Source organism: Felis catus, chromosome D1, assembly GCF_018350175.1.
Source record: "Felis catus isolate Fca126 chromosome D1, F.catus_Fca126_mat1.0, whole genome shotgun sequence".
In the NCBI taxonomy this organism is placed as follows: domain Eukaryota; kingdom Metazoa; phylum Chordata; class Mammalia; order Carnivora; family Felidae; genus Felis; species Felis catus.
The window spans coordinates 7,347,198-7,373,340 of record NC_058377.1 but is presented as its reverse complement, the minus strand read 5'-3'; the positions used below and the strand labels follow the sequence as shown (position 1 = coordinate 7,373,340).

Genomic DNA, 26,143 nt, shown 5'->3' with positions numbered 1-26,143 from the left:
ATTCAGTCAGTCATCAAATATTTATCGAGAGCTCATCATGAAACAAGCACTGTGATGGAGACACCATGAACAAGACTTAGAGCAGGAAGACACATACACAGACATGTATCCAAGTAAGTGCCATGAACCATCGGATGCTTTATACAGGAGAATGGAGTGCAAGTTATAAAAGCAGAAGTCCATTTTACCTGAGGTGATCGGAAAAGTCCGCATAAAAGGGAGAACCCATAAGCTGAGTCTTAAAAGAACACATGTATTCACCATGTGGAAGAGATCATAGCCAGCAGGATTCTTTCTCCCATACTTAACTTTAAATCTTCACGACTAGAGAACAATTCTCTGACAAAACACTGAAACTATCTCTCAAGTGATCCAAGATAGTTAAAAGTTCAAATTTAGTAATCCCTTCTTCTTCATTACCAAGAAGGACAGAGAAATAAAGAGAGAGAGAGAGAGAGAGAGAGAGAGAGAGAGAGAGAGAGAGAGAGACACAGAAGAGAAAGGAAAGGTAGGGAGGGGTGGGGAAGAGAGAAAAAGGAAGGGAGTGAAAAGAACAGAATCATTATATTAATATTCCCACAAACCAAACCAACACTAGAATCACAGTAAAAGCTAAACTTCCTTGGGTATTCATTGTTCACTTAGGTAGATATTAATGGGAAAAAAGCATGTCATCTAAAAGATCAGTGCTATTTATTTAAAAAGGAGAAGGACAGCATAATGGGTCTTATAATAGCACTAAAACAAGGTACTATTTGAGCAATTTGCCTAGAGAAACAGAATGACTCATTTAGGGCACCATGAAATAAGTGATTATATCAGAGCAGCAGAGGGCACCCTAGAAAGGTTCAAGTCCCTTCAGATGTGAGAGCAATTTACTTTCACAGAGGACCTTTGCTTTCTCTGGGAACTGGGACTATAAACAAACTTATGTTTCCATTATCTTGTTTTTAATTTTATCAAAAGTTCTTTGGTTTAAAATAAACTGACCCTCTAAAGCCCTTGAAATTCTAACTGTATTAAAAACAAAGAAATGGACTTCAATACTATGAAATGCCAGGAAAAAAAAAAAAAAGGAGGGGGGTGGTGGATGGAAGGTTTATATGAAATACACAGAATGAGGAGAAATTTTCCCCAAAATCAAAATTTTTAATTTAGTGTCAGTCAATAAAACACTACCAAAAAGAAATAAGAACAAAGGCTTAGGACCTAGGAATGACCATTACCAACATTTATTAACTTGTATTAGTAGCTCTGTAAGGAAAGATAATCCTTTAAGACATGGGAGAAAACAAAAGAGTTATCCACGAATGTTGAGAAAGGCTGTGGATCCCTATCAGGAACTGCAGTGAGTACAACGCATACATTTTTGTTAGGTATCTCGGCTCAGATCAAGATTACATGGGACCACAAAAATGTAAGCATGATTAAAAGTGACTATGTCATATACACCCTTCATTTTATATGTGGCGAGAAGAAGCCAGAAAGGGAAACGACATGTCAGGTGTCACCCAGCAACAATGGAACAGCCTACCTTCTAGTGTCAGTTCAGAGGTCTACCTTAACTCATCGGATTTGCTATTAGTCTTTTCTATGAACAGCTATTAGCCCACATATATAAATCAGGTTTCTTTTAAAGAAAAACAATATAAAATAAAAGGGGTAAAGAGTAACATACTGAAGCAGCATGGGGCAATAACAGTAACAGGATCCAGAGAGCTTGAGTAGACATACTATTTCTGCCACCAAGGAAGCCAGTGATGGGAGTAAGTCATTTACTTGCTGTTAGCCTTAATTTATTTGAGTACTGCTAAAATATTAAGTATATATTTAAGTAGAACCATTATTTCAAATAAAAGCTTAGTATACATGAAGAAAAACATGGAGCTACTCTGACTGAAGTCAAAATGGTAGCCCAGAGTCCTGCCCCACATACCTCCAACAGACACCTAGGCTATTCGATGTACTACTTAAAACTCAAACTACTGGAGCAGGTCAGTGGAGGCCATCCTCTTAAATGTCATGAACCAAGAAAAGTCCAAAAAGATTTTGAAGGATTGACTTTGTCGAGAAATGATGATTCTTAAAATCATCATTATATTTCATAAATAAAAAGACAATCCAAAGCAAAAACAATAGAATGTTCTACCAAAGTGAATAAATGCAGCTTTGCTATGTGAAACTATCAGTGGCTAGAAAAAAAAGATAATTATAGACCAAAAGATTAGAAAATCACTCCAGACCATCTCTCAGGTCTACTCATGTTCTAAAGTTATACAACTCCTATTTCTTTGCATCCTATGTCCTCAAAGAACTAACTGAGACCACCTGAGGTATCCAAAGAACTGTTTTCTAAGACCACTATTTGTTAAGCAAATAAGTAAAGTGTCCCAGGGTCACTAAAGTTAAAAAAAAAAAAAAAAAGCAATAAAAACTAGAGAAAAATTAAGCTAAAGTTTACTAGTCTAAAACTTCACACTCATAGGGCATTTTAGTTACTTTAATAGAACTTTCCCCACACCTAAAAAATAACAACTACCAAAGCCTGTGTAATATACTCAAGCAACACCTAACTTTCCATCGTTTAAGTGCCTGTGAGCTATTTCCTACTCTTTATTCCTTCATAGTCATTGTTCAGTTTTATCAACCTCATACTTCTGTTTAATAAATTCTACTTTCTTTTCAAAAGCAGCATAGCACAGAGACATTTCCGGGGATCTATTTCTTCAAGTTTCAGCACTGTTGTTCTTTTCTTTACGTTTCTGCATAATCACTGCAGACACTGGAGGTTAGTACAAGCACTTGTGACTATCAGAGTAAGAGGAGGGAAGCTGAAGGAAGGGGTGAGGCTGCATTTCCAGGATTATGGAACCTCCCTGAACCTCAAGAGACATGTGGTCTATTGATCATTGCTACAACTGCCTGTTTCATCTCTTAGCTTAAAAATTCTAAGTTGTAAGAACACACACATCCTGTCAAAGTAAAAAGTCCATTTTGCAGTTCAAATATTTCTCTGCTGAACAAAGTTTTGATACTCACAACACTTCCATACTCCAAATCATTAAGTACTGGGTTCCCAGAAAACCTCAAGAGTTTGAAGTTCATGTTTCTTTCCTACTCTTGGCACCGCACATAACATTTTCTAGGCAAGTCGTACATCTGTCTTTTAACAAAGAGTTCCATCAGAATGCTGAGAGGTCCATTCCGACTGGGTTTCACTGCACTCCATCTTTCAAGCAACTTTTCCTAGTAATATTTTCTATGTCGGAAGAGAGAACCACCAACCATCATTTATAAAACTGAAACCACACATTATCATTAAGCTTTCACCTTTTGGGGAAATAAAGACAAATCCATTAATTTTCACTTGAATGCTTTTTTTTGCCAGTTAAAAAAATACGTATTCTGTCTTCTATGTTCCTCCTTGTATGGCATGGTATTTGCCAAATGGAGCGCAAAACCAGGCACAAAGAGCCATGGGCATCTCCCTTTCTCACACAGTCAGTGGCCTGCAGACTCTTCACAGAGCTCTGGCCAGGTGACACTACACGTCCTGGTACAGTAGGTCTGAGAATACCACTTCCTCTCACCACTAAGGCATCATCTAGATATCTTGCAGGCTGAGTAACTGAAAGATGCTCTAGCCTGAAGCTGAACAAAGGGCCTCAGAAGACAGAGCCACAAGTCACACAATGATTACATGGAAACATACTCAAGAGGGGATAAAATCTACTCTAACAATGACTCATCTATCATTTAAAGCACACACACAAAGACAATAAGGAAATCTGGTAATTCACACCAGGCATTTCTTCTTAGACATTACAGAAGATAGGGCCATCACCCCTTTTTCCACCGTCTCTCTAAATTAGATCTTCTGGTTCTATTTCCAAAGGGCACCTGAAAAGCCACGAGAATCTCCATCCTGCCGCTTTCATTTGAAAAGAAGCAGGGCACAAAAAGGCTGACCCAAGCTAACTCCTCAGGCTCCGACGGTCAGCCTGAATCTGCCACCGCTGCCAGCCCTTGCTGTCTCACGGGAACGCTGGAGGCCTGGCTACAAACAGCCGCTTGCCCCTCTGCTAGAATCACTCCTACAGGAGGCCTGCTGCCTCGGAGCACGCAGTCGAGGTCGTGAAAGGGAGGCAGTTCTACCACCCGGAGCGGGAGTGAAGCATACCCTCTGTCTACTGAGCACTTCTGGCCGAGCAGCAGAGCCATGGTGGCCACAGAGCCTCTTCTGTTTGTTTCCAGGATGAGCCTTACTGGTCAGACAGAAATGAGGTGTCTTCATTTCTTGTCACATGCCAGGAAACAAACAGATGATGAACATTTACGGGGGTAGAAAGTGGAAGGGTGGGCTGAGCTGGAGGAGTTCATTTTAGAGAACTGCCCCAATAGAAAAACTGAACTGACAGTGTTTCCAGCTTTATGCTTAGTTCCCCGCTGGCACAGTACCAAATCCAAACGCATACACCAACTCCCAAAAAAATAAGAGGCACAAGAGGCAGGCCCACAGGTGAGAGCAACTTCTTATGATTTAAACCACTACAACAGGTGAAGCACACATTGTCAACAACAACAACAACAACAAAAACATTTTAGTAATATACACGAATATGTGTGAATCCACACAAAGGAAATACAGTAACCAAGCTTTCTTTTGGCTCCAGATTACATCTTTCATTTCACAATTTTATATGCAGAAAAGAGAGCTTCTCAGTGAAATAAAGTAAGTTTAGTTTTATGATGAACATGCAATATTCATATATATCAAATGCTTTTGTTAGATTTAAAGTTTTCTTCTTAAATTTAAATTTTTCCCACGACAGCCCCTAAGATGTAATTTCTATGCCGTGACAGTTCACGTCTGCATTTTAAAAGCATATGCAGAATCCACCACCTGATTTCGCAGTCAGGCCACACACACAATGGCTCTCGTTTTCGGGCACGTCTGAAGACAGAGTGATATTTAATACTGAATATAAACAGTCTTTTCATCTTACTCTGCAGAGTAATTGCTTCCCACTTCAGAACTATAAAATGAGTTATCATCTCTGACTTGCTCTCTAAGTGCTATGGCCAGCATGGAAAAAATGACAAAGAATATTATGGGCTTACTCAAGGGAGTCAGATCTTTGCTAACTGCCCAGAGGAAATCATGGCTAGTCAGGCATAGCACAGTGAGATACGGCATGAGAAATAACATACGTTACCGGGTCCTGGTTCTAGCAAATCATCTGTGCTCAATGACCTCAGAATGTAGAAGCTGAACCATTCTCAGTGTCCAACACACCAGATAAAAACTATAGCTGCACATGGATGGTGTTCACAATGGTACGTACATAAGCAATACTGTGCTGTTTATAGGATACACTAAAGGTACCCGATACGGAGTGCTCTCCCCTAGCTTCTAGGAGTTGAAGTGAAGCAATCAGTGCTCTCAGAGTCATCTACTATGAAGCTGGGTGCACACAGCTGTCTGCCTGGTCAAAAGACGACAGAGTGTAAAATCCTGCCAAGCTTGGTCCACAAAGCCAACCTTCTCCCGTATTTAATAGGCACAAAATAGAATGGGAAAAGGTGGCAGGAGCAGTAGGGCAAAGGCCAGCAAACAAATTATCTTATGCATTTTTCATCCTGCATCACAGAGGAAAGAAATAATTGGAGAAAGTAAATGACAAGGACACATGGACTTATATCCAATTTGAACGTCATGATATACAGATAAATATAAAAATGCATACGGACAAGCAGAATATTTAAATCCCATTCAATGTTACCAACATTTTTCTCATAAAAAATATCAATCCTTACCTTTGCTTGTCTCTTACTGGCTTCTCTTCTGGCTTCCCTTTCCTTCAGTCTTTTCTCCTACAAGAACAAGGGGGAATTAGCAGCATATAAACTTTGATTACATGTAAATCAGACTACACATTCTTGACTTTTTTTTTTTAAAGCCAACTGATACCTGGCATTCATTTTTCAATAAATACTTACTGAATGCCCTCAATGGGAATGGCGTAAGTTATCATAATCATTAAGATGTGGAGACAGACCACAGTTCTACCACCTGCTAGCTGTGCAATCTGGGGCAACTTATTTACATTTTGTAACTCTCATTTTCTCACTGAAACATGAAGATAACAGGAACACACATTTCCTAAAACTGGTGTTAAGAATTATATAAAATACTATACATAAGTGCTTAGCACCATGTCCAACGTATAACTGGTACACAATCAATGTCAGCTATTAGAATAAATAGGAAAGGGGCGCCTGGGTGGCGCAGTCGGTTAAGCGTCCGACTTCAGCCAGGTCACGATCTTGCGGTCCGTGAGTTCGAGCCCCGCGTCGGGCTCTGGGCTGATGGCTCAGAGCCTGGAGCCTGTTTCCGATTCTGTGTCTCCCTCTCTCTCTGCCCCTCCCCCATTCATGCTCTGTCTCTCTCTGTCCCAAAAATAAATAAACGTTGAAAAAAAAAAAAAAAGAATAAATAGGAAAAAAATGCATTCATGGTATTTCCCTTTTCCTCTATCTAAAGCAAAATCTATAAGGATATGAAATCTGTTCTCAGAAAAGTGGTTACATTTTCTCAAACAGATAACAACAGAAATTCATTCCTACAAAGCTTGTTATTATATTGTTTTATAATTGCTCCATTAGTTTTCCAATGATCGTAAGTAGGCACAAAACACAACACTGACATTTTTTAAAGTAAGGAAAAAATTAGTATGCACAATAAATTAGTATGCACAATATTAAAATTCAAAACAAAACAACCCAGCTAAAGTTGAAAATAGTTTTCTTTTAAATAAAAAAAACCTCTTTTTCCCTTCAAAAACAAAGTGTTAAAATAATAAAAAGGCTTGTCTTGGGAAGTCTGAGTGGCTCAGTCGGTTAAGTGTCTGACTTTGGATCAGGTCATGATCCCACGGTTCACGAGTTCGAGCCCCGTGTCGGCTCTGTGCTGACAGCTCGGAGCCTGGAGTCTGCTTCGGGGTCTGTGTCTCCCTCTCTCTCTGCCCCTCACGTGCTCACACTCTGTCTCTGTCTACAAAACAGGCTACAAAATAGATGAAAGTAGCAAAATAATATTAAAGAAAAGGATTTACAACAACTAATCATCACGCTTAGTTTGAGAGTTGGCTCTAGTTTGTGGATGCACGTATCTGTAATATCATCCCTCTTCTCTCTTACACACACTTCAGTTCTATGTCCTACAAAAAGAAGTTTCTGGGTTTTTGAGGGTCACAGTGACTTTCAAGTGCTATGCTGCTCAAACTTATTTTAAAACTAAAGCTACATAAAATATAGGCGTGCAAAACATCAAATAACGAGAGTGATGAAACTGAACTTTTATAAAAACATATGCCCATTAACACACCATTATTACATTGTATTTCTTACAAACACTAATACCTCTGAATTAAACAGCAGTATACTAGGCATTTTACACATACTTTTTAAGCTATTTAAAAAAACTTTGCAAGTATTATTCTTTCCATTTCATAGATGAAAAAACTGAACCAAGGTGATTAAGTAACATCTGGGATCACACAGCCAGCCAATGATGAAGCTTAGACTAAAACCAGGTCTAAGGAGCCAACATCCTCACTCTCTCAACCCCAGGACACTTCCCCCCCTTCCCTCCTTCAATTCCAGCACACCTCTCCCCACTCTCCCCTCCATTAGAAAGCATACTTGTTTTGTGGATGCATAGTGTTTTTGTCTTATCAACATGTTTAAGACAAATATTCCATTTCTTTTTTTATTAATAATGGTCTGCTACCGTATGGGTCTTTTCATCCTAATAGCATCCCCCCCCCCCAATAGCATTTTGTGGACATTATCGAATTAATTTTTGCCAGTCTCTGTGCAGAGGGGGAAAAAGAAGATAATTAACCACATTTAACAGTCACACAAATTTTTGTTGTAATTATTCAGTAACTGGCCTTCTCCCAACGCATTAGAGGATCTGAAAATGGCACTTCAAAGTTCCAAACAATAACCTCAATATGTTCACATCGGAAAAACCCTTTCTATTCAAGTAAACATAATTTCCACTCTGGCCCTTTTTGTCTAGTCATTTTAATCTAGCAGAAAAGAACATATTGACAATTTTCCACTGCTAAGGAACTCCAGTATTACTTCATTATCGTCAAGGAAGGACATTATAAATTTCAAATTTTACCTGGCCATCAGAATTCACATGGGCATACAAATGGGCTAATTTTTCCTTGTAACATTTCTACCACAAGTCCCAGATGCATGAGGGACATCCAAAACCTTTAAAATAGGGAGTGACCACGAGCAGGACATGGAGCTTAAGTATAAATAAAAAGAACTTTCAATACTCGGTGAAACATAAGGAAAATTAGAAAACTTTTCCTTCTTATCTTAAAAAGCTATTACCACTCTACCTGAAAAGAGGCAGGAGTAAACATCAGTCTTCAAACAGAGGAAAAAACAGAAAGTAGAATTTATGGTAATCCAAAATTTAGGAAACGGATATAAGAAGAAAGTACATTTTTTCCTTTACTAAGGCAGGAAAAAATTTCTTTTTAAAAATATATACATATGATTTAGAGATGTTAAAAAATGACAAGACAAAAAGATAAAGGTTGGAGTACAATGACTTTTATTTTAATAAAATAATTAAATTTTATTAGACTGAGCAATTGAGGTTCTCCCTCTCTCTTAATTTTTTGTGGTTCAAATGTTTCAAATCCTTTATTTTCCTATTTCATTTTTGAGGACACATTGGTAGCAAAAGCTATTTTATGCCACACAAAAATAAGGCAACATCTTATCTTTAGTCTTACCATCCTACAAATGATTAAATGTAAGAAGAGCGTGAAATTCAATAATAGAAACCAAATACACAAGGGATAGGAAAACAGAAAAATCACATTTCAAGGTACAAAACACCCTCTTTACAGATGTTATTATACCTCTTCTGGCTTCTCACAAACTATAGATCCCTAGCTTCCAGAAAAGCAAATACCATGAAGTATGAATTTCATCAGCAGACAGGACTACGTTATTTAAATCATTTCATTCTATGGCAATCTTGGAAATTCACAGATTTGGAAATACAACTCAGGAGCTAGTGGAAGCATAAGCTATTTGAATGAGTATCAGGTGACTGTGTCAGTTTGGTAAGGAATCAATTTCCCAGCTGTCAGAGAGAGCAGCAGGAGACATCTATCCTTCTTTCAGTATTACATGAACCTCTTTTTCAGGGAAGAAAATTGGCTCAACAGAAGTGAATAAAAGAATGATTACAAAGATTTCTGGCCCTGAAGACACCCCCTACCCTCCAACAACAAAATCCCAGTTAACCTAAATCCTTCCCAGGGACTCCGAACAAAGCAAGGTTCTCTGATCTGTTCCCTCTTCCGTATATAAATCTGTAACAACTCCAACAAGGATATGAAGACAGGGAGAAAAGTAAGTATATCTGGAAACATCTGCTGAGCTACTATGTGCGAAGCCCCATGGTGAGCTTCTAAGGGTTGGCCAAACAGTCTAGTTCCCCTGGTCTTTTTAGTCTATGACCTGGCCTTGTCAGACATATTGATTACATTAGCACCAAGCTCCGTCCATGTTCCTTAACCACAATCTCCAGCCATTAACCATCAATCTAACAACCACCACCTCACCTCTCAAACATCATATGGTGTTTAGAAAAAAAAAATCACATGATCCCACTTTATTTCAACAATAAAAAATAGAGATGATAAACAGCTCAAAGACTTGCCACGCAGTTGATGAGATCTATGCAATTTTGAGTACTTAAATGTCTTATTTTGGATGCTGAATATGAAGGAGGGCCCATGTATCAAGCTGCTGAACTGAGTATCACAAAATGGTATAAGCTCTTTGGAATATAAAGAGAAACCTCTCAGGCAGACATCTCTAAATCAGAAAGGTTCCACAGTAACAGGCTGGCTCCTTTTCTAAATAGATTTTTTTCAATGTTTATTTATTTTTGAGACAGAGAGAGACAGCATGAACGGGGGAGGGTCAGAGAAAGAGGGAGACACAGAATCTGAAACAGGCTCTAAGCTCTGAGCTGTCAGCACAGAGCCCGACGCAGGGCTCGAACTCACGGACTTGGAGATCATGACCTGAGCCAAAGTCGGACACTTAACCGACTAAGCCACCCAGGCGCCCCAGGGCTCCTTTTTTATAGTACACTTTGCTGTGATGGTAGTAGGAAGGGCTGAAACTGGAAAAGGGATGGGGATATACAAAAAGAGGATCTCCTTTCCTCCCCTGAAAGTAAGCTTTATTCATTAAGTCCAATTTGGAATTAAGCACCAGATGTTTAGTCCCGTATTCTCATGATGACATTGCTGACAACAGTAAAATTTCTTAAGGTCATCTGAGCCAGACCAGTCTTCGACAAGGCCTTAGGCTCTTAGACTCACAATTACTTAAAAATGGACTCTGGTGCTAGTAATTATATAGATATTGAATGAACACTCAAGCAAAGACATTATTAGTATTGGGTCCTAAACTAAGCTACTAACCACCACGCTTACTTTATTCCTTAATGTATTTGAAAACAATGGCCTTGCTCTGGAAACATGAACAATTTCCATTATTTGTCATTTCTTCCTCAAAATCCTCCACTCCTATTCTCACCCTTTCATTCACTGTTTCAGAGTTAGCTGTTGTGAGAGAAGGCCTGATGGTTTAAGGTAGTTCAAACAGAACGAATAGTTAAAAAAAGAGTCTGTAAAATAACAAAGACCTTGGGGTAAGAGTCCCAGGCCTGCCATTTGTGACTCATGGGACCATGGAAAATTACTTGATCCTTCCTTCTAAGTCTATTTTATCATCTGTAATTTGAAGCTAGCTCACTTTTCTCAGTAGTTAACTGTTAGCACTAATTCAATAACACATGCAAAGCACAGCACTGCAGATGCCTGATTATTGCTTCCCTCCTTCCTGATATCATATACATTTATGTTTTAGATACGTGGACTCAATGGCAACTCAATTCCGTGTCAACAAAGACAAAAATGAAACAGACTTCCTGAAAAGTCCCTGGGGTGCCTGGGTGGCTCAGTTAAGCGTCCGACTTCAGCTCAGGTCATGATCTCGCAGTTTGTGAGTTCGAATCCCGCGTCGGGCCCTGTGCTGACAGCTCAGAGCCTGGAGCCTGCTTCGAATTCTGTGTCTCCCTCTCTCTCTGCCCTCCCCCAACTCTCACTCTGTCTCTCTCAAAATATTAATAAACACTGAAAATAAATGAATAAATAAATAAATAAAAATAAATATAAATAGATAAATAACTAAATAAATAATAAATAAAAGGTCCCTTTAACTCTTTTCTAACCTTCCGTTCATGCTAGTAGTACCATCTTTGCAAGCAGTCCAAGCCCCATCCTGGCATGGCTGTGTTATCTAAACCTATAATCTGAAACCGATAAAGCACTCAAAGCAAATTTCCAGGGAATGAAAGAGAACTTCATGATGTATTGCTTCTCTCCACTCCCAGCTGTTCTAGCAGATATTATCAGCCTAAATACAAGTTATCTTCCAGAGCTAAGAATGATGACACACACCACAAAGCAGATTTTCACTCCATTCAAGTAAAAGACGTCTTTCACTGACTTGATCCACAGCCCACCTTTGAGGGTTCTGACTGAATGGCAAGAAAACACGTTGTTTCCATGCAAATGTACTGGTTTTGCCTTTAGGATATACTAGTTTACTAATGGCCTAATATGAAAAAATTATAGCTCCTGCTATAATCTTACTTCTGATGAGTGGTTTCAAAAGGTTCAACACAGAAAAGAGTAACAGGCCTAGTTAAGTACAGCTTCCTATGAGCCGCCAGGGAAAGGTGAGGATTGGAATGGTCTCAGAAAAAAAAAAAAAAAAAAAAAAAATGAAGACTCAGCAAAGATAAATAAGGCTGCCGACTCAGTGACCAGAGCAGTTACACAAGGTCCCCTGACGTCCACAGAGCGGGCAGCTCAGAGTTCCAGGAGCAGGAAGCTAAATTTAGTCCCAGGGACACCGTACCAGCTCTTTTGTTTGTTATAAACTAGCTAAAATTCTTGTTGCTCAGCTTCTAAACCTTTAGGACAAAGGAGATATTTACTTGAGCCACAGTAGAAATTACAGAGCTTTCAGGGGCGCCTGGGTGGCGCAGTCGGTTAAGCGTCCGACTTCAGCCAGGTCACGATCTCGCGGTCCGGGAGTTCGAGCCCCACATCAGGCTCTGGGCTGATGGCTCGGAGCCTGGAGCCTGTTTCCGATTCTGTGTCTCCCTCTCTCTCTCTGCCCCTCGCCCGTTCATGCTCTGTCTCTCTCTGTCCCAAAAATAAATAAAAAACGTTGAAAAAAAAATTTTTTTAGAAATTACAGAGCTTTCAGAGTTTGGTAGATGAAAATATGAGTCAAGAATTGGTCTGTCAGCATGAAGGGTGACAATGAACAGCAGAGTCCGGTACCACAGAGACTGGGAGCACATTCAAAACCAGGGGCAAAGCTGGTAACTGTAAACAGCAGGAGCAAACAACTACTTCAAAATCATTAAGACAAAACCCACAGATATTAAATGTTACCCTTTTAAACCAGAATATAATCATGAAACATTGTGAACATGCTGAAAGAACATTCCTAAATTATGAAAACTCCTAAAATTGACAGGTATTTTTAAAAATACAGATTTTGTGGGGCACCTGGGTGGCTCAGTCAATTAAGCATCCGACTAATGACTTCGGCTCAGGTCGTGATCCCAGGGTCATGGGATCAAGCCCCGTGTCAAGTTCCGCACCAAGTGTGGAGTCTGCCTAAGATTCCCTCTCCCCTTCTCCTTCTGCCCCTTCCCTGCTCACACTCTTTCCCTCTCTCTAAAAAAAATAAAAAATAAAATAAATAAAATACAGATTTTGTAGAGTTTTCTTTTTACATGTAAGATTCTTTTAGGCACATCCTTACTCAATTTTTTGTCAAGTTTCTTCATCTCTTTCTTACTATCTTAAGTAAGTAAAGGTTATCCCCAGACCCTAAGTTAGTACTTCAAGAGTTCTTTAGGGACATACAATTCTTCTCAGTATTCTTCCAAAGAAATAACAAAATTATGAGGGACGACTTCAAGGGAAACATAATTACATTTGCCCAAGGTAAAACCTTATGCTAGAAGAACTAAGAATTGTCATTACAGTAAGTAATATACTCAATTAGGAAAAAAAAATATGATTTCAAAACCAATAATGTATTCAGATAAGGCAATTAAGATAAAATAATCTGTGCAGGACTGATAATATGTTTCATTTCTAAAATAATATTTTAGTAACCACTGGAAAATAAGCAAATAAGAAGGAGGCCTTATCATCAAGCTAGAAACCCTTCTTGTCAGCAGGAAAAGATGACCAATTAAAATTCCATTTTCCAAACAAAAAGGGGTACTTTTATTCCCATATCCTCCCTATACACACAGAGCCAGAGGGGCCCCCTGACCATCTGGCAGGAACTCCCATTTCCCCCCTTTACACAACAAGACAGTGCAATCCAAACTGGTGACTGGGAATCTCACCCGGACCAGGCAATGCCAGACTTAGGGCTCAAAGGCAAGGACTCCTCCTTATCACACTCTTCCTGCCAAATAAGCCAAACGTTCAAACTTGCCGTGTCTTCGAGGCAGAAATGCAGTCCACGGCAGCCTGGTGCATGGCTGACCTGAGCACCTGCACTGTCTTAAATATGCCATTATAATAAACTTACTAAGTCTAAAGTGCTCAAACATGAAATCTTCTAATTTAATACACAAATACTTACATCTGTGTAAGTAATAATTTCTACTGATGCAAATACCGAGAAAGTAATCATATCTGATTCAGATAGCATTTACATTCAAGTTGAACAGACAGAACACTATTTTAGTTATTTCCTTGCACTTTTTTCAGGCTCCACAACATTTTCAACTTCTGATATGGAAAGGATGCCACGGGTTACCTGTGTGCAGAATACAGCCATTCTGTGCAAAATCACCAGCTGTGGCTTCCTGTTAAAGACCCCTATCTATTTTAGAAATGTACTGACTTTGAAACTAGTAGTATGTGAAGTTCTTGTGCTTTCTCTCACAGCTGTGTCAGCCCAAACTGCTCTGTTCAACCTTGCCACGAGATAATCACAGCGATAGCTTAAATATCATATGCTACTTTTAACAATGGTGCAAAGAAAATGAATTATTTAAAAGCACAAAAGTAACTGAAGATGGAAATGTGCAGAACAATCTACATATAGTATACTTACCTTTCTTGTAACAAAGGGAGAAAATAAGGATCTGTATTTATTTCTGTTTACTTGCATTTGCATAAAGAAACGGCCAGGATACATTAATAATTAATAAAAATAGCTACCTACAGGGGTAGGTATAAGTGAGAATGACAGGCATCGGCAGAAGCAAGATTTCTCGACATTAGCTTTTGTATGATCTTTATTTTAGAACAATGTGAATATATTATTCATTTTGAAAATGTTAACGTAAAAAAAAAGGTATAAAAAGCTTTTGTGCAGTGATGGAATATCCACAGTTAACTATGGTTTAATTATAATCTTCCAAGAGACAGAGAAACTCATGTATTTTAAGTATTCTCTCCTCACAAAGCCTAGCACACACTGTGTAATAAATGCACAATTAGTCAAACTGAAATTAAGTTTCTAAAGATTTCAGAAAAAATATTCCACAACCTGGATGCAGTAACTTCCACACATGAGAGGAGGAAGGGAGGGGGAGACAAGAAAGGGCAAGAGTGGGAAAGCTTTCCTTTATGTAAATGCCTCCTGCTGCCTTTACTGCTGGCTAGATTTAAAAATATGGGGCGTCTGGGTGGCTCAGTCAGTTAAGCGTCCAACTTCAGCTCAGGTCATGATCTCCCAGTCTGTGAGTTCAAGCCCCGCGTTAGGCCCTGTGCTGACAGCTCAGAGCCTGGAGCCTGCTTCTGATTCTGTGTCTCCCTCTCTCTCTGCCCCTCCCCCACTCGTGCTCTGTCTCTCTCGCTCTTAAAATGAATAAATGTTAAAAATAAATAAATAAATAAATAAATAAATAAATAAATAAATAAATAAATAAATAAATAAATAAAGTCAGTCAGTCAGTCTAGGGGTGCCTGGGTGGCTTAGTCAGTTAAGCATCCAACTTCGGCTCAAGTCATGATCTCACAGTTCATGGGTTAGAGCCCTGCATCAGGCTCTGTGCTGACAGCTCAGAGCCTGGAGCCTGCTTCGGATTCTGTGTCTCACTCTCTATATCTGCCCCTCCCCAACTCGCACGCACACACACACACTCACTCACTCTCTCTCTCTTTCTCTCACTCAAAAATAAACTTAAAAAAATAAAAATAACGGATAAAGGTCCTTTAGTTCAGTCTCCCCAGATAAGTACTCTAAGTGAAGTGTAAGTTGAAACGTGACACACTGCTGGCATTCTTAACATTATTAAAAATTTTAATAACATAATTAGTGCTAACTTTCAACTTAAAGTATTGTAATAAACAGCAATGCATGAAATGTTTTGTTTGCGTGATAACATTCTCAACTGCAAACAGTATATCTGAGGTTCATCTGTTCCCCACATTTCTGGAATGATTTTTTCACCTGCATTTCCATCCCTGAAGCTATCTTCAATGTCTGCTTCTTTTTATTCGTCAAACGCTACTGCAAAGTGGCATCAAACCTTGAAGGAATGAGAACCACTGTTCTAGAAAAGTTTACTGAGCCACTGAATCGTTATAAGGTCAAACAGGAGTCAAAAAACACAAAAATCCTTCTCAGGATGTAGTAATGTCCACATCCAAAGGCTTACAAGTTCTTGACCCAGAATTTCATATTATGGCAGACAGCCTTAGTTAGCCATGATACTATGTTCCCCTGAAGTCATTCCTGTCTCAAGGGCATGCTAGAGAACCATCCTTAAAAATGTTAAATCTGTCTTATTTCATTAACTCATTGATTTAGAGAAATACCCATAATTTTATGGGAATTAAGTAGTCTGAGAAGACAGTAATGTCACTAAGTGACTGGAATGGAGTAGTCCATTTCAAGGATAACAGAAAACTGCCAAGTGTAAGGCTAACAGTGCACATGCTATAGCACTCTCTCTTTAACAAGGTTAATTACTTTCTTTCTTTTTCTTTCTTTGGTCCTCTATCTCTCTTTCTTTTCTTTTTTTTAATACACTAAGTGAATCTTCCATGCATTATCAACTAACTGCTATGGGAAGAAATTCAATGATACAGTTTAAGCTGAAACATTAATGTCACTTAAACAGGTCAATGGTGAACAGCCTGTGGTACATCCATACCGGGTACTGATACACACAACAACCTGGGTGAATCTACATAGAATTCTGCTCAGTGTAAAATGCAAATCTCAAAAGGCTACATACATATTACAATGCTTTAGTTACATAACATTCCTGAAATGGCAAAAATTCTAGAAATGGAGCACATGGGATGAGAGAGTAACAGAGTGTATTACTTCTTACAACAACATGTGAAATTATAATAATCTCAAAATCAAAGCTTTAACTAAAAAGACATCACTAACATTATTTGGGTTACCTCAACCAAAAGCAGATGTGGGCAATGTTCTCAGACACCAGTCACTCCACAAAGAGTCCACCAGCAAAATCAAAAAAGGAGACCAGATAAAATGACAAAATATCCACAGAAAAAGAAGCGTTAGAGAAAGCAAAGAAGACAGTAACATGGTTACTGATGAACAACTAATGAATATCTAGATATATTTAGGGACATAGTAAATGTCACTCAGTATTAATCCAAGATGGAAAACTTACCCGATGCTTTGCCCTGATCTTCTTCCTATACTCTTCTTTGTCAAATTTGTCCTCTTCTTGAAGCCTTTCCTTTGCTTTATCTAAGTTGATGCCCCCAGTGCTGTCCTCCTCCTCTTCGGCATCCTTGGAGACAGACTTCTGCATCTGAGGCCACTGCTGAACCGACTGCAGGCAGGGAAAAGGTTTAGTATGGTGCATGAAACAGGGAACATCAACAGAAAACCATTTCCCTTGGCAGAATGATTTTGAAATGGTGTATTTTCCCACGTTCTGCCTTACAACCTATATTTCTTCTTTATTTTTTTCTAAATGTTTGTTTGAGAGAGACAGAGCATGAGTGTGGGAGGGGTGGAGAGAGAGAAAGAGAGACACAGAATCCAAAGCAGGCTCCAGGCTCTGAGCTGTCACTGCAGAGCGTGGCGCGGGGCTGGAACTCACGAACTCAGAGATCATGACCTGGGCCGAAGTCTGACGCTCAAGTGACTGAGCGACCCAGGTGCCCGACAACCTATATTTCTTAAGCTTTCTAACAAACTTTAGAATTGAAGCGGGCAAACCCGCAAAAAAGACTGTCCCGGTCAGGATAAAGTAACGCTGCCATGACCCAGTGACGGCAGGATTAAAGGAAAACGTCATGAAATACTTTGGAGGAAAAGGTAGTTGCTTCAACATCATCTCAAACAGTGCTCTCAGTGTGCTGTGCTCCACCAGCTCGGTTCCAAATCACCTCTGCCAGTGACTGCCAACACCCCCATCACTTCTCCCACCATCCCCTGTGGTTTTACTTCCCTGTTCTTCTGACTAGAATTTACCTCCTTGAGGGCAGTCATCTATCTTGTTCATGTACTCTCAGAGCCCAGTACAGTATCTGGCACATTATCAGATACTCAGAATTGATCGATAAATCACCTAGCAGCCAGTACGACACATAAAGACTAAAATAACTAAGCAAAGAAAAAATTAGTTTAGATTTCAGGAGCTGGCTCAAATCTATGGAATTTACACACACAGTTTATGGTTAGGAACACGGTAACACAGAAAGCAGGGCAGTGATCTGGAGTCGGGGGACCTGGCTTAATGTCCCAGCTTTTCTGCTAGCCCGACTGCAGAATCCTGAATAAATTCCTTCATTTCTGGGCATCTGGCTCTTTTTCTGAAAAATAAGAAAAGGTCTATTGGACTCAGTAATCTTCCAGGTCTAACACTGTAAAACTCAAGACAATTCAGACAAAACCTATTCTCTTATTTGAACGAGTAATTGGTTGAACGAGTAGCTGCCACCGTTTTGAAAGGCTGCTCATGAACGTGCAAAGAGAAGCCGTAGGCCTGCGCGTCACAGGTATCGCTGCCTCCTCTCACTCCTGTCACCGCCCACTGCGGCCATTCTTCCAGAGGGGATCCCCGCAGCAGGGCCCAGGGATCACGAATGTCACTGCCCGTGCAGCCACGATGGGAGGCCACGGACAATGAGGAAGGAGTGAGAGGGAGCAGGCATGGCATCCACGCTCAGACTCCTCAGCCCTGCCTCGCGACCATGTGAAAGAAGCTTCTGCGTCTGTGGGCTGAACGCAAAGTTCTTTCAGAATTTTAGAGCAGAAGTTTCAACGTGGCTCAAAGCCATATGGAGCTCCTATCAGCAATAAGTTTACATTGAAACATTTTACAGTTAAGGATTTATATCCTTCTTGGAGCAAAGTAATCTGTGTAGTTAAACTTACAAGCACAGTGAGGATCCTCATTACACGAAGAGCACTAATCTTACTTTACGGTAAGCATCTGACGTAATACAACTATATTCTGGCTAAGCTCGCTTCAGATGCTGACCTCTTTTTAGTAATTTCATGAAGATCCATTACTTATCAATTCTATAGGCTTTGTCTACAACTTCCAACAACTTTAAATTGCGCTTTTTTCATGTGATTCATACACCGCTTTACTCCGTGTTCTCAGTGTAAATCTGGGCTTCTGGCGCCAAGCTCCCTTCCCCCGAAGTAACATCCACACCTGTTAACTCCACAATTAAAACATACTCTGGGTGCCTGGGTGGCTCAGGTCCAACTCTTGATTTCAGCTCAGGTCATGATCTCATGGTTTGTGAGTTCAAGCCCCACACTGAGCTCTGTGCTGACAGTACGGAGCCTACTTGGGATTCTCTCTCTCTCTCTCTCTCTCTCTCTCTCTCTCTCTCAAAATAAATAAATAAACTTCAAAAAAAAAAATACTCCGGTGTATGCAGCCTGTTTACACAACATCTGTATTAATGACAATGAAATACCTGATGTGCTACATGACGGTATTTTAAAAGCTGTTATTTTATTGGGATTTTAGAAAATAGTTCATCCATTTAAAACACTTCTGGGTTAACTGTATGCTGGGCTCTGTTCTCAGAGCTGGGAATGGAGTAGGGAGCAAAGTCAACAGACACCCTCCCTTGGGCAGCTGCCCTCATTCCACTGGAGCAGAAGAAAACGATGATAACCACGTAAATAGAGGATGTCAAGCCACAAGAGTGCTGCGAGGAAAACAGAAGAAGACAAGGCAAGGAAAGGAGAGGACAGGGGGCATGGGGCGCCGAGCACTCTACCAGAAAGCACAGGAAACCTGGGCGGTGACACAAGTTAGACCCTGCTGTGGCTGCCCCCGCAACATTACTCCTTATGTCGGTCACGGACTTTCCACATCTCTTTCCTCTTCAAAAACAAGGTTATGTGACAGAGGGACTTTTCACGAGCAAGCTTTCCGACTCTGCAAGTATGTATTTACACTAAGACCGAGGTAATGGTGACAAGAGAGTTGGGCACCTGCATCTGATATGATGTGAAAGCAGAAAACGCCCTCAAAGCCAGACCAGTAAGAAACACGCCAATACAGCATCTAGACTGAGGAACCGCAAAGCAGAGACTTTTGAGGGCCCAGAAAAGAAGCTGTGGCAAGTGGTTTTGTTACGATTCTTGCATTTGTTCCCACAGGATGTGTTGACGGACACTTTGACAGGAAAGTCTAATCTGTAAAAATGGAATTTAAGAAGTTCAAAACCAACTCTGTGTCATTAGCACCAACGAGTGTCCCAGTTTACTGTCAGTAAGGCCTTCCTACTTACAGATGGCAGCTGACGAAATGCCCGAGACAACACAGGAACCGCCTTAGCATGCTTTAAAGAAACATTTCCTGGGGCACCTGGCTGGCTCAGTCAGTTAAGTGGGTTGAGCGTCCGACTTTGGTTCAGGTCATGATCTCATGGTTCTTGAGTTCGAGCCCTGAGTCGGGTTCTGGGCTGACAGCTCGGAGACTGGAGCCTGCTTGGGATTCTGTGTCTCCTTCTCACTCTCTGCCCCTCCCCCACTCATGCTTGCTCGCGCATATGCTCTCTCTCTCACAAATAAATGTTAAAAAAAAAAGAAAAAGGAACATTTTCTTTCTCTCGTTAATGAATGTTAAGTCAGCAGGAGAGTCACTCTTTACACTAAGCGGAAGGTACCTCAGAGATGAAGCATTTAAGAATCTTACCTCCCCTTCCTCAGTAAATGTTATCTTCTTATTCACTTTAAAATTTCTCTTCATTACTTTTTTTGCTTCTGCGACCTTGGTCACTTTCTTCTTGACACTGGATTTAGAAGGTTCTTTCTTCTGTGTGAAAATATACAAACAACAGAGATTAGTCAAATGGCTGCTTTACGTTAGGAATTTCACTCTGGCAATACACTTTCTAAAACCGAATATATTTCCTGCTCACTGGCTAATAAGCACCAAAAGTACTGTCCAGAAATAAAGTTATTAGACTTTTTAATGAATGATACCCCCAATACTATAGGGGCTTAAGTGTAAACAAGATAAATGTTAGCCATAAGCAACCTTTAAAATTTCTTCCATTACTAAAACCATGCTATCCTGATAATGCTGAAGCAGCAGAAACTCATGATAATGTGACAAATGGGCATCCAAGGTAAATAAAGCTCTCTTCCAGCTAAAACACAGAACACATTTTTTAAATAGCTCTAATTCCAAGGGCAAACTTAAATTTTCAGAGTAGGAGAATGTTTTTACCTGGAAAGAAAAATTACTGCAATACATTGTTTGCAATTCCACATTCTTCCTCCCATTACACTAATTTACTATATGAACACGGGGAAAAGCCTTTGATAACTAAGCTGTGCCCAAAGGTGAGATGGAATCAGAATAATTTAGCAGGATACCCTGATCAGAACCCACCTAACATCCTCAAACCACCACAGCAAGGTAGTGAACATACGAAGCCACTGTTTACTTACGCTAAGTGAATGCTGAGGGAGCCATGTGAAATGGGGAGCTGTGGAGGTCATACCACAGCCTGCACAGATGAGAGAGGGACGGTAAGAAACTCACCACTAAGAGGGATTTGCACCATGTTTCTTACATTAGATCCAGGAATACCACCGGCGGTGGTTGGTAAACTAATCTAAGGCAGGCTTCATCAGGTGAGTAAGTAGACAGAATGAGAAGTTTCTGGTGCAACAGTGAAGACAACAAATTTGAATTCAAGCTCTACTACCACTTATGAGCTATGTAGGAGCAAGTTACTTAACTTCTGTGCTTTAGCTATAAATTGACCCTCAATAGTACCTCTATCTCATAGGGTTGGCTGGGAGAATTTAATAATAAATGTAAAATATACAAAACCTAAGTATTAAATAAACCTCAAATACCACTAGTGATCTCTTCAAGCTACCTAAAGAGATCATGCCAACTGCATACAGGTTTACTTTGCAAAATCCCAGACTTGGAGCTTCCTGATTGTTTTTTTTTAACACTGTGTTATAGGTAACCACCCAATAAAAACTAAGAAAGGAGGGACTGATCTAGGAAACAAGAGTTATCACAAGCTTTGAGAAGATGTACATTATTTATAACTGCTATATTATGGTAATCAATAAACAGAAAGAACAATTCACTTTAAAAAGTTTATATTATTGATAATGAATACAAAAATGCTTAAAAATAAAGTACCATGAGATTAAAAATAACAAATTTACTACAACAGAGGTTTGTATCAAGTTATTAATACATTACGTTTTTAGATAACAATAATGCTTATTATGAAAATTAGCTAATGTATCTGCAATACGATAATTTAAGTACAAGAAAGTTGCAACATGATAATTTAAGTACAATGGTTCTGTTATGTGGGTGTTACTAACACTGCTTTTTATAGTTCTGGTTCTTAAAACATACCATCTAATTACACTTATTTCTCAGACCACGTATCAAGTCAAAGTTAAAAACATACTAAGACTTGGGGGCACCTGGGTGGCTCAGTGGGTTAAATGTCCGTTCAACTTGAGCTCAGGTCATGATCTCACAATTCGTGGGTTCGAGCCTCCGCATCGGGCTCTGGGCTAACAACTCAGAGCCTGGAGCCGGCTTTGGATTCTGTGCCTCCCTCTCTCTCTGCTCCTTCCCTGCATGTGTGCAAGCGTTTTCTTTCTCTCTCTCTCTCTCTCTCTCTCTCTCTCTCTCTCTCTCAAATAAACATTAAAAAAAAAAAAGAACATACTAAGATTTTAAATCTATAAAACGCTTACGAAAAGATTCATCTTCTCTAATTTTTATTACATCAGAGAGATATCAATAATGTTACAATCCCATTATACCTGCACCCCACAAGATTTCTATGAAAATAAATTCAATTTGTTTCAGATTTCTTCTTCCCATGGGATATTCCATCTACTCCTCCCAACCCCCACCGGCCCCAACTGCATGCATGCTGCCACCAGGTTGCACAGGGCCCTAAACTGCTCTGTCCATCCCTCACAACCTTCTCCCCACCACTGTGCTCTGAGATACACTACTATTATTCTCCTTAGGAAATAATACAGTCCTTATTTTCTCACTTCTGAGGGTAATTAACTAAGTTGTGTGGCATTAAAACTTCTACATTAAAAGAAACCAGGATGTTAGGAAGCTGACTGCCAACTGAGGTTAAGTTGCCACCTGTAGGTCACCTTGTGAACACAGGGCATTAATAAGACCCCCACTTCCTTCTTCCCAGCCAGTACTCCTACCCCCACCTTTCTCCACAGACAATTATCAAAGAACACCACCAACACAATCGCCAGGGTTGGTGACGGGGTTATTCCTACTTGATCTTCTTGCTTTTTAGGGTTAGATCAATTCTTGAGGATCATGGGTTAGCTAATGTTCTGTCATCAGAGAGAATGCTGATCAAATAGCGCAAACTCAGAGGATCATTACAACGTAAAAATAACAATTATACAGGAGTAAGTTATCGCCACTTAAAAAAAAATGCTGAGGAGCAATCAGAGCCAACATTCTGGGGGTAATACTCTAGATCTTGATAGGAGTTTGAGTTGCACAGGTGTATGTAATTGTCAAACCTCAAATGTTACACTTAAGATTGGTGTATTTTACTGCACATAAATTTCTACCTCAAAAAACAGTCCTGTAATGAACTTAAATGAACGCCAGGCAGGCTGAAGTATATACGGTACAAAGGGTAATACCGTTGGCAACTTACTCTGAAGTGCATTAAATTTAAAAGTGTGATAAATAGCTGGAGAATTACATGATAAAGGCCATATGGTAAGAGTTTCATTATAGAATGAGTAGTGAATATTTTGGTGTACAAAGTGCACTTTCTTCAGCTTTTCTTTATGTTTGAAATTTTTTTAGAACAAAATACAAAAAAGGCCAGGTCCCAGGAATGAGAGAAAAAGTCATAAAGCAAAAATACCAAAAACTGCCAAAATAGAAGAAAGATCAGTTAAAAAACCAACCTTCGGGGAGCCTAGGTGGCTCAGTCAGTTAAGCATCTGACTTTGGCTCAGGTCATGATCTCATGGTTCATGAGTTCAAGCCTCGCATCTGGCTCTGTGCTGAGAGCTTGGAGCCTGGAACCTGCTTTGCATTCTGGGTCTCCCTCTCTCTCTGCCCCTCCCCAATTCATGCTCTGTGTGTGTCTCTCTCTCAAAAATAAATAAGTATTTAAAAAGAAAAAGAAAAAAGAAAAGCAGCCCTGCATGGTGGAACCTTGGGATGATTCAAGTCTATATCAAGAACTTTAGGGAGACCCATGAAACCACTGAAATTATGTAACAACACTTGGGGATCTTTGCATCAAAATAATCAAATTTGTTCATTTTAGGGAAGCCACTGTAAAGAACAGAAATTGCAAAATGGGTGAAAAGACACATGTTTATTTTATTTCATTGACAGGTTGGGGATTCACTCCAATACTTGAGAATTATTCTTCAGTCATTCAAATACGCCCTAGAGTATCATCCACACACAAGACACCACAGAGCACACTGGAGACTGAGCAATGAAAGAGACAGGGGGACTCCCAATCCTCCCTGGCCTAACTCTATGGGGAAAAAAATATTTTCTACTGTTTAATGTCTTTAACTATTTAATCACAAATGTATTAAGTGTTCAGAAAAAATAAAAAGGATGAATGAATCTATGCAACAGGGTACCTGCCCTAGCTAGTCTAGGATAAGGAGAGGAGTCCAGGAAAATTTTCGTGTGAGACAAATGTCTAAAATGAGTGGCAAACACCCAAGCAATGTGTGGCATTAACAAATATCTTCTGGGTGTCCACTGATGGTGTATTTCACATGTGGCTTAGCTTAACTAAGGACCATGTCCTTCTTTAAAACATTACCTTTATGGGGCACCTGGGTGGCTCAGTCGGTTAAGCATCCGACTTCAGCTCAGGTCCTGATCTCACAGTTTGTGAGTTCGAGCCCCGTGTCAGCCTCTGTGCTGACAGCTCAGAGCCTGGAGCCTGCTTCAGATTCTGTGTCTCCCTCTCTCTCTGACCCTCCCCTGCTCATGCTCTGTCTCCCTCTGTCTCAAAAATAAATAAAAATATTAAAAAAAATTTTTTTTAAACATTACCTTTAGCAGCTAATACATACTCATCTTTTTTTTTGTAAAGGATACTCATGTCTTAAGAATTCATTTCTTAATCATGTTAAAAAGTCTCCATTCATGTCTTCTGCAGCCACAGTGTTTACCTCCCAAGAAGCAAATGGCATTAATACCTTTCTCTATATCCTTTCCAGAGACATTCTACCCACAATCAAGTATACATGAAGAACCCAAAGTACTAAATGAGCTATCCACATGGGCATTCACTGACCCAGGATAAATCTCTAAAAGTTAAAGCACTCACAGAGTATGTACACTTAAAGTTCAACTCAATATTTCCAAATAACCCTCCTGAGAAGTCAAACAAAATTTAACAGTCCCACCAAAAATTTGAGAGTAACTGATTCTCCACATCAATTTTCAGAAAGTAGATATTAGGCTTTATGTTTTGCCAATTAGGTGAAAAAATAGTATCTCATGAAAATTTTAATTTGCATTTATCTTGTTTTAAGCATAGTAGAACATCTTTCCAAAGACATTTTTTTTCCTGTGCACTGTGTATCATCTTCAACAGTATTATCAACTATCAACAGTTAATGAATTCCTAGCATTTTACTTATTAATTTGTGAGATCTTTTTATTTGTTAAAAATGTGTCAATATTTTCTCCCACTGCATCATTTACATTTAGACTTCTACCATAAGGGTAATATTTTGTTGTTTGGACTTCGTTTTGTTTTTTTGCTAAACATGTATTTTTAATTTTTATGTAATCAATGTTTAAAATAAGAAAATTTTCTGGATTTTTTTGTACCATATGTTTTCCACTATATGACTTTTCAAAAAACAGTTTAACTTCTTAAAATTCAGATTTTATTTTCTGTAAAAGTTTCAACACTGAATCTTGGATAAGGGGGGAAGTGCTGCTTGTTAACACTTTAAGTTTCTATTAAGTCAGTAAAAATATCAATTATACTTATTATTAGGCAAAAGTTGTATTTTTACTACAAGACTTTGTATTGTTGGTAAAAGAATGAAATTTGTAAATTTTAAACCAAAGAGTTTAACAAAAGATTCCCTGACAAGAGGTAAAACATCAAAACACAATTTTCATTTCCACTTGCACTTCCTTCATGATATGTATGCTAGACATCAGGAAAAAATTCAAAAAGGAAAATATCATACAATACAAAATTGATAAAGCATCAAGTAATTTTCAAGGTCTTGTGACAGCTGCAGGAGGCTGCCACAAATAACTTGGAAGATAAAAAGTTCCTAGAAGGACCGTATTAGTTTTAACACTAGCTAAAACAAGATTAAAATATAATCAGTGAAAACAAAAACTAATATAAGCATTACTACTATACATCCTAGAGGTAAATTAAAAGTAACAGTGCAGGGTGCCTGGGTGGCTGAGTCGGTTAAGTATCCGACTTCAGCTCAGGTCACGTTC

The 26,143-nt window shown here is 39.3% G+C and overlaps 1 protein-coding gene across 1 annotated transcript in view; it reads right to left on the bottom strand.

Moving 5' to 3' along the window:
• DDX10 (DEAD-box helicase 10) overlaps nucleotides 1–26,143 on the bottom strand; it is a 278,794-nt gene that overhangs the window by 101,743 nt on the left and 150,908 nt on the right. The window contains exons 14-16 of the mRNA XM_011286334.3: nucleotides 20,333–20,452; nucleotides 16,826–16,990; nucleotides 5,818–5,874 (exon numbers count right to left, since the gene is read on the bottom strand). Of these exons, the coding sequence (XP_011284636.1) occupies nucleotides 5,818–5,874; nucleotides 16,826–16,990; nucleotides 20,333–20,452 (342 nt within the window). The remainder of the gene's footprint in view (nucleotides 1–5,817; nucleotides 5,875–16,825; nucleotides 16,991–20,332; nucleotides 20,453–26,143) is intronic.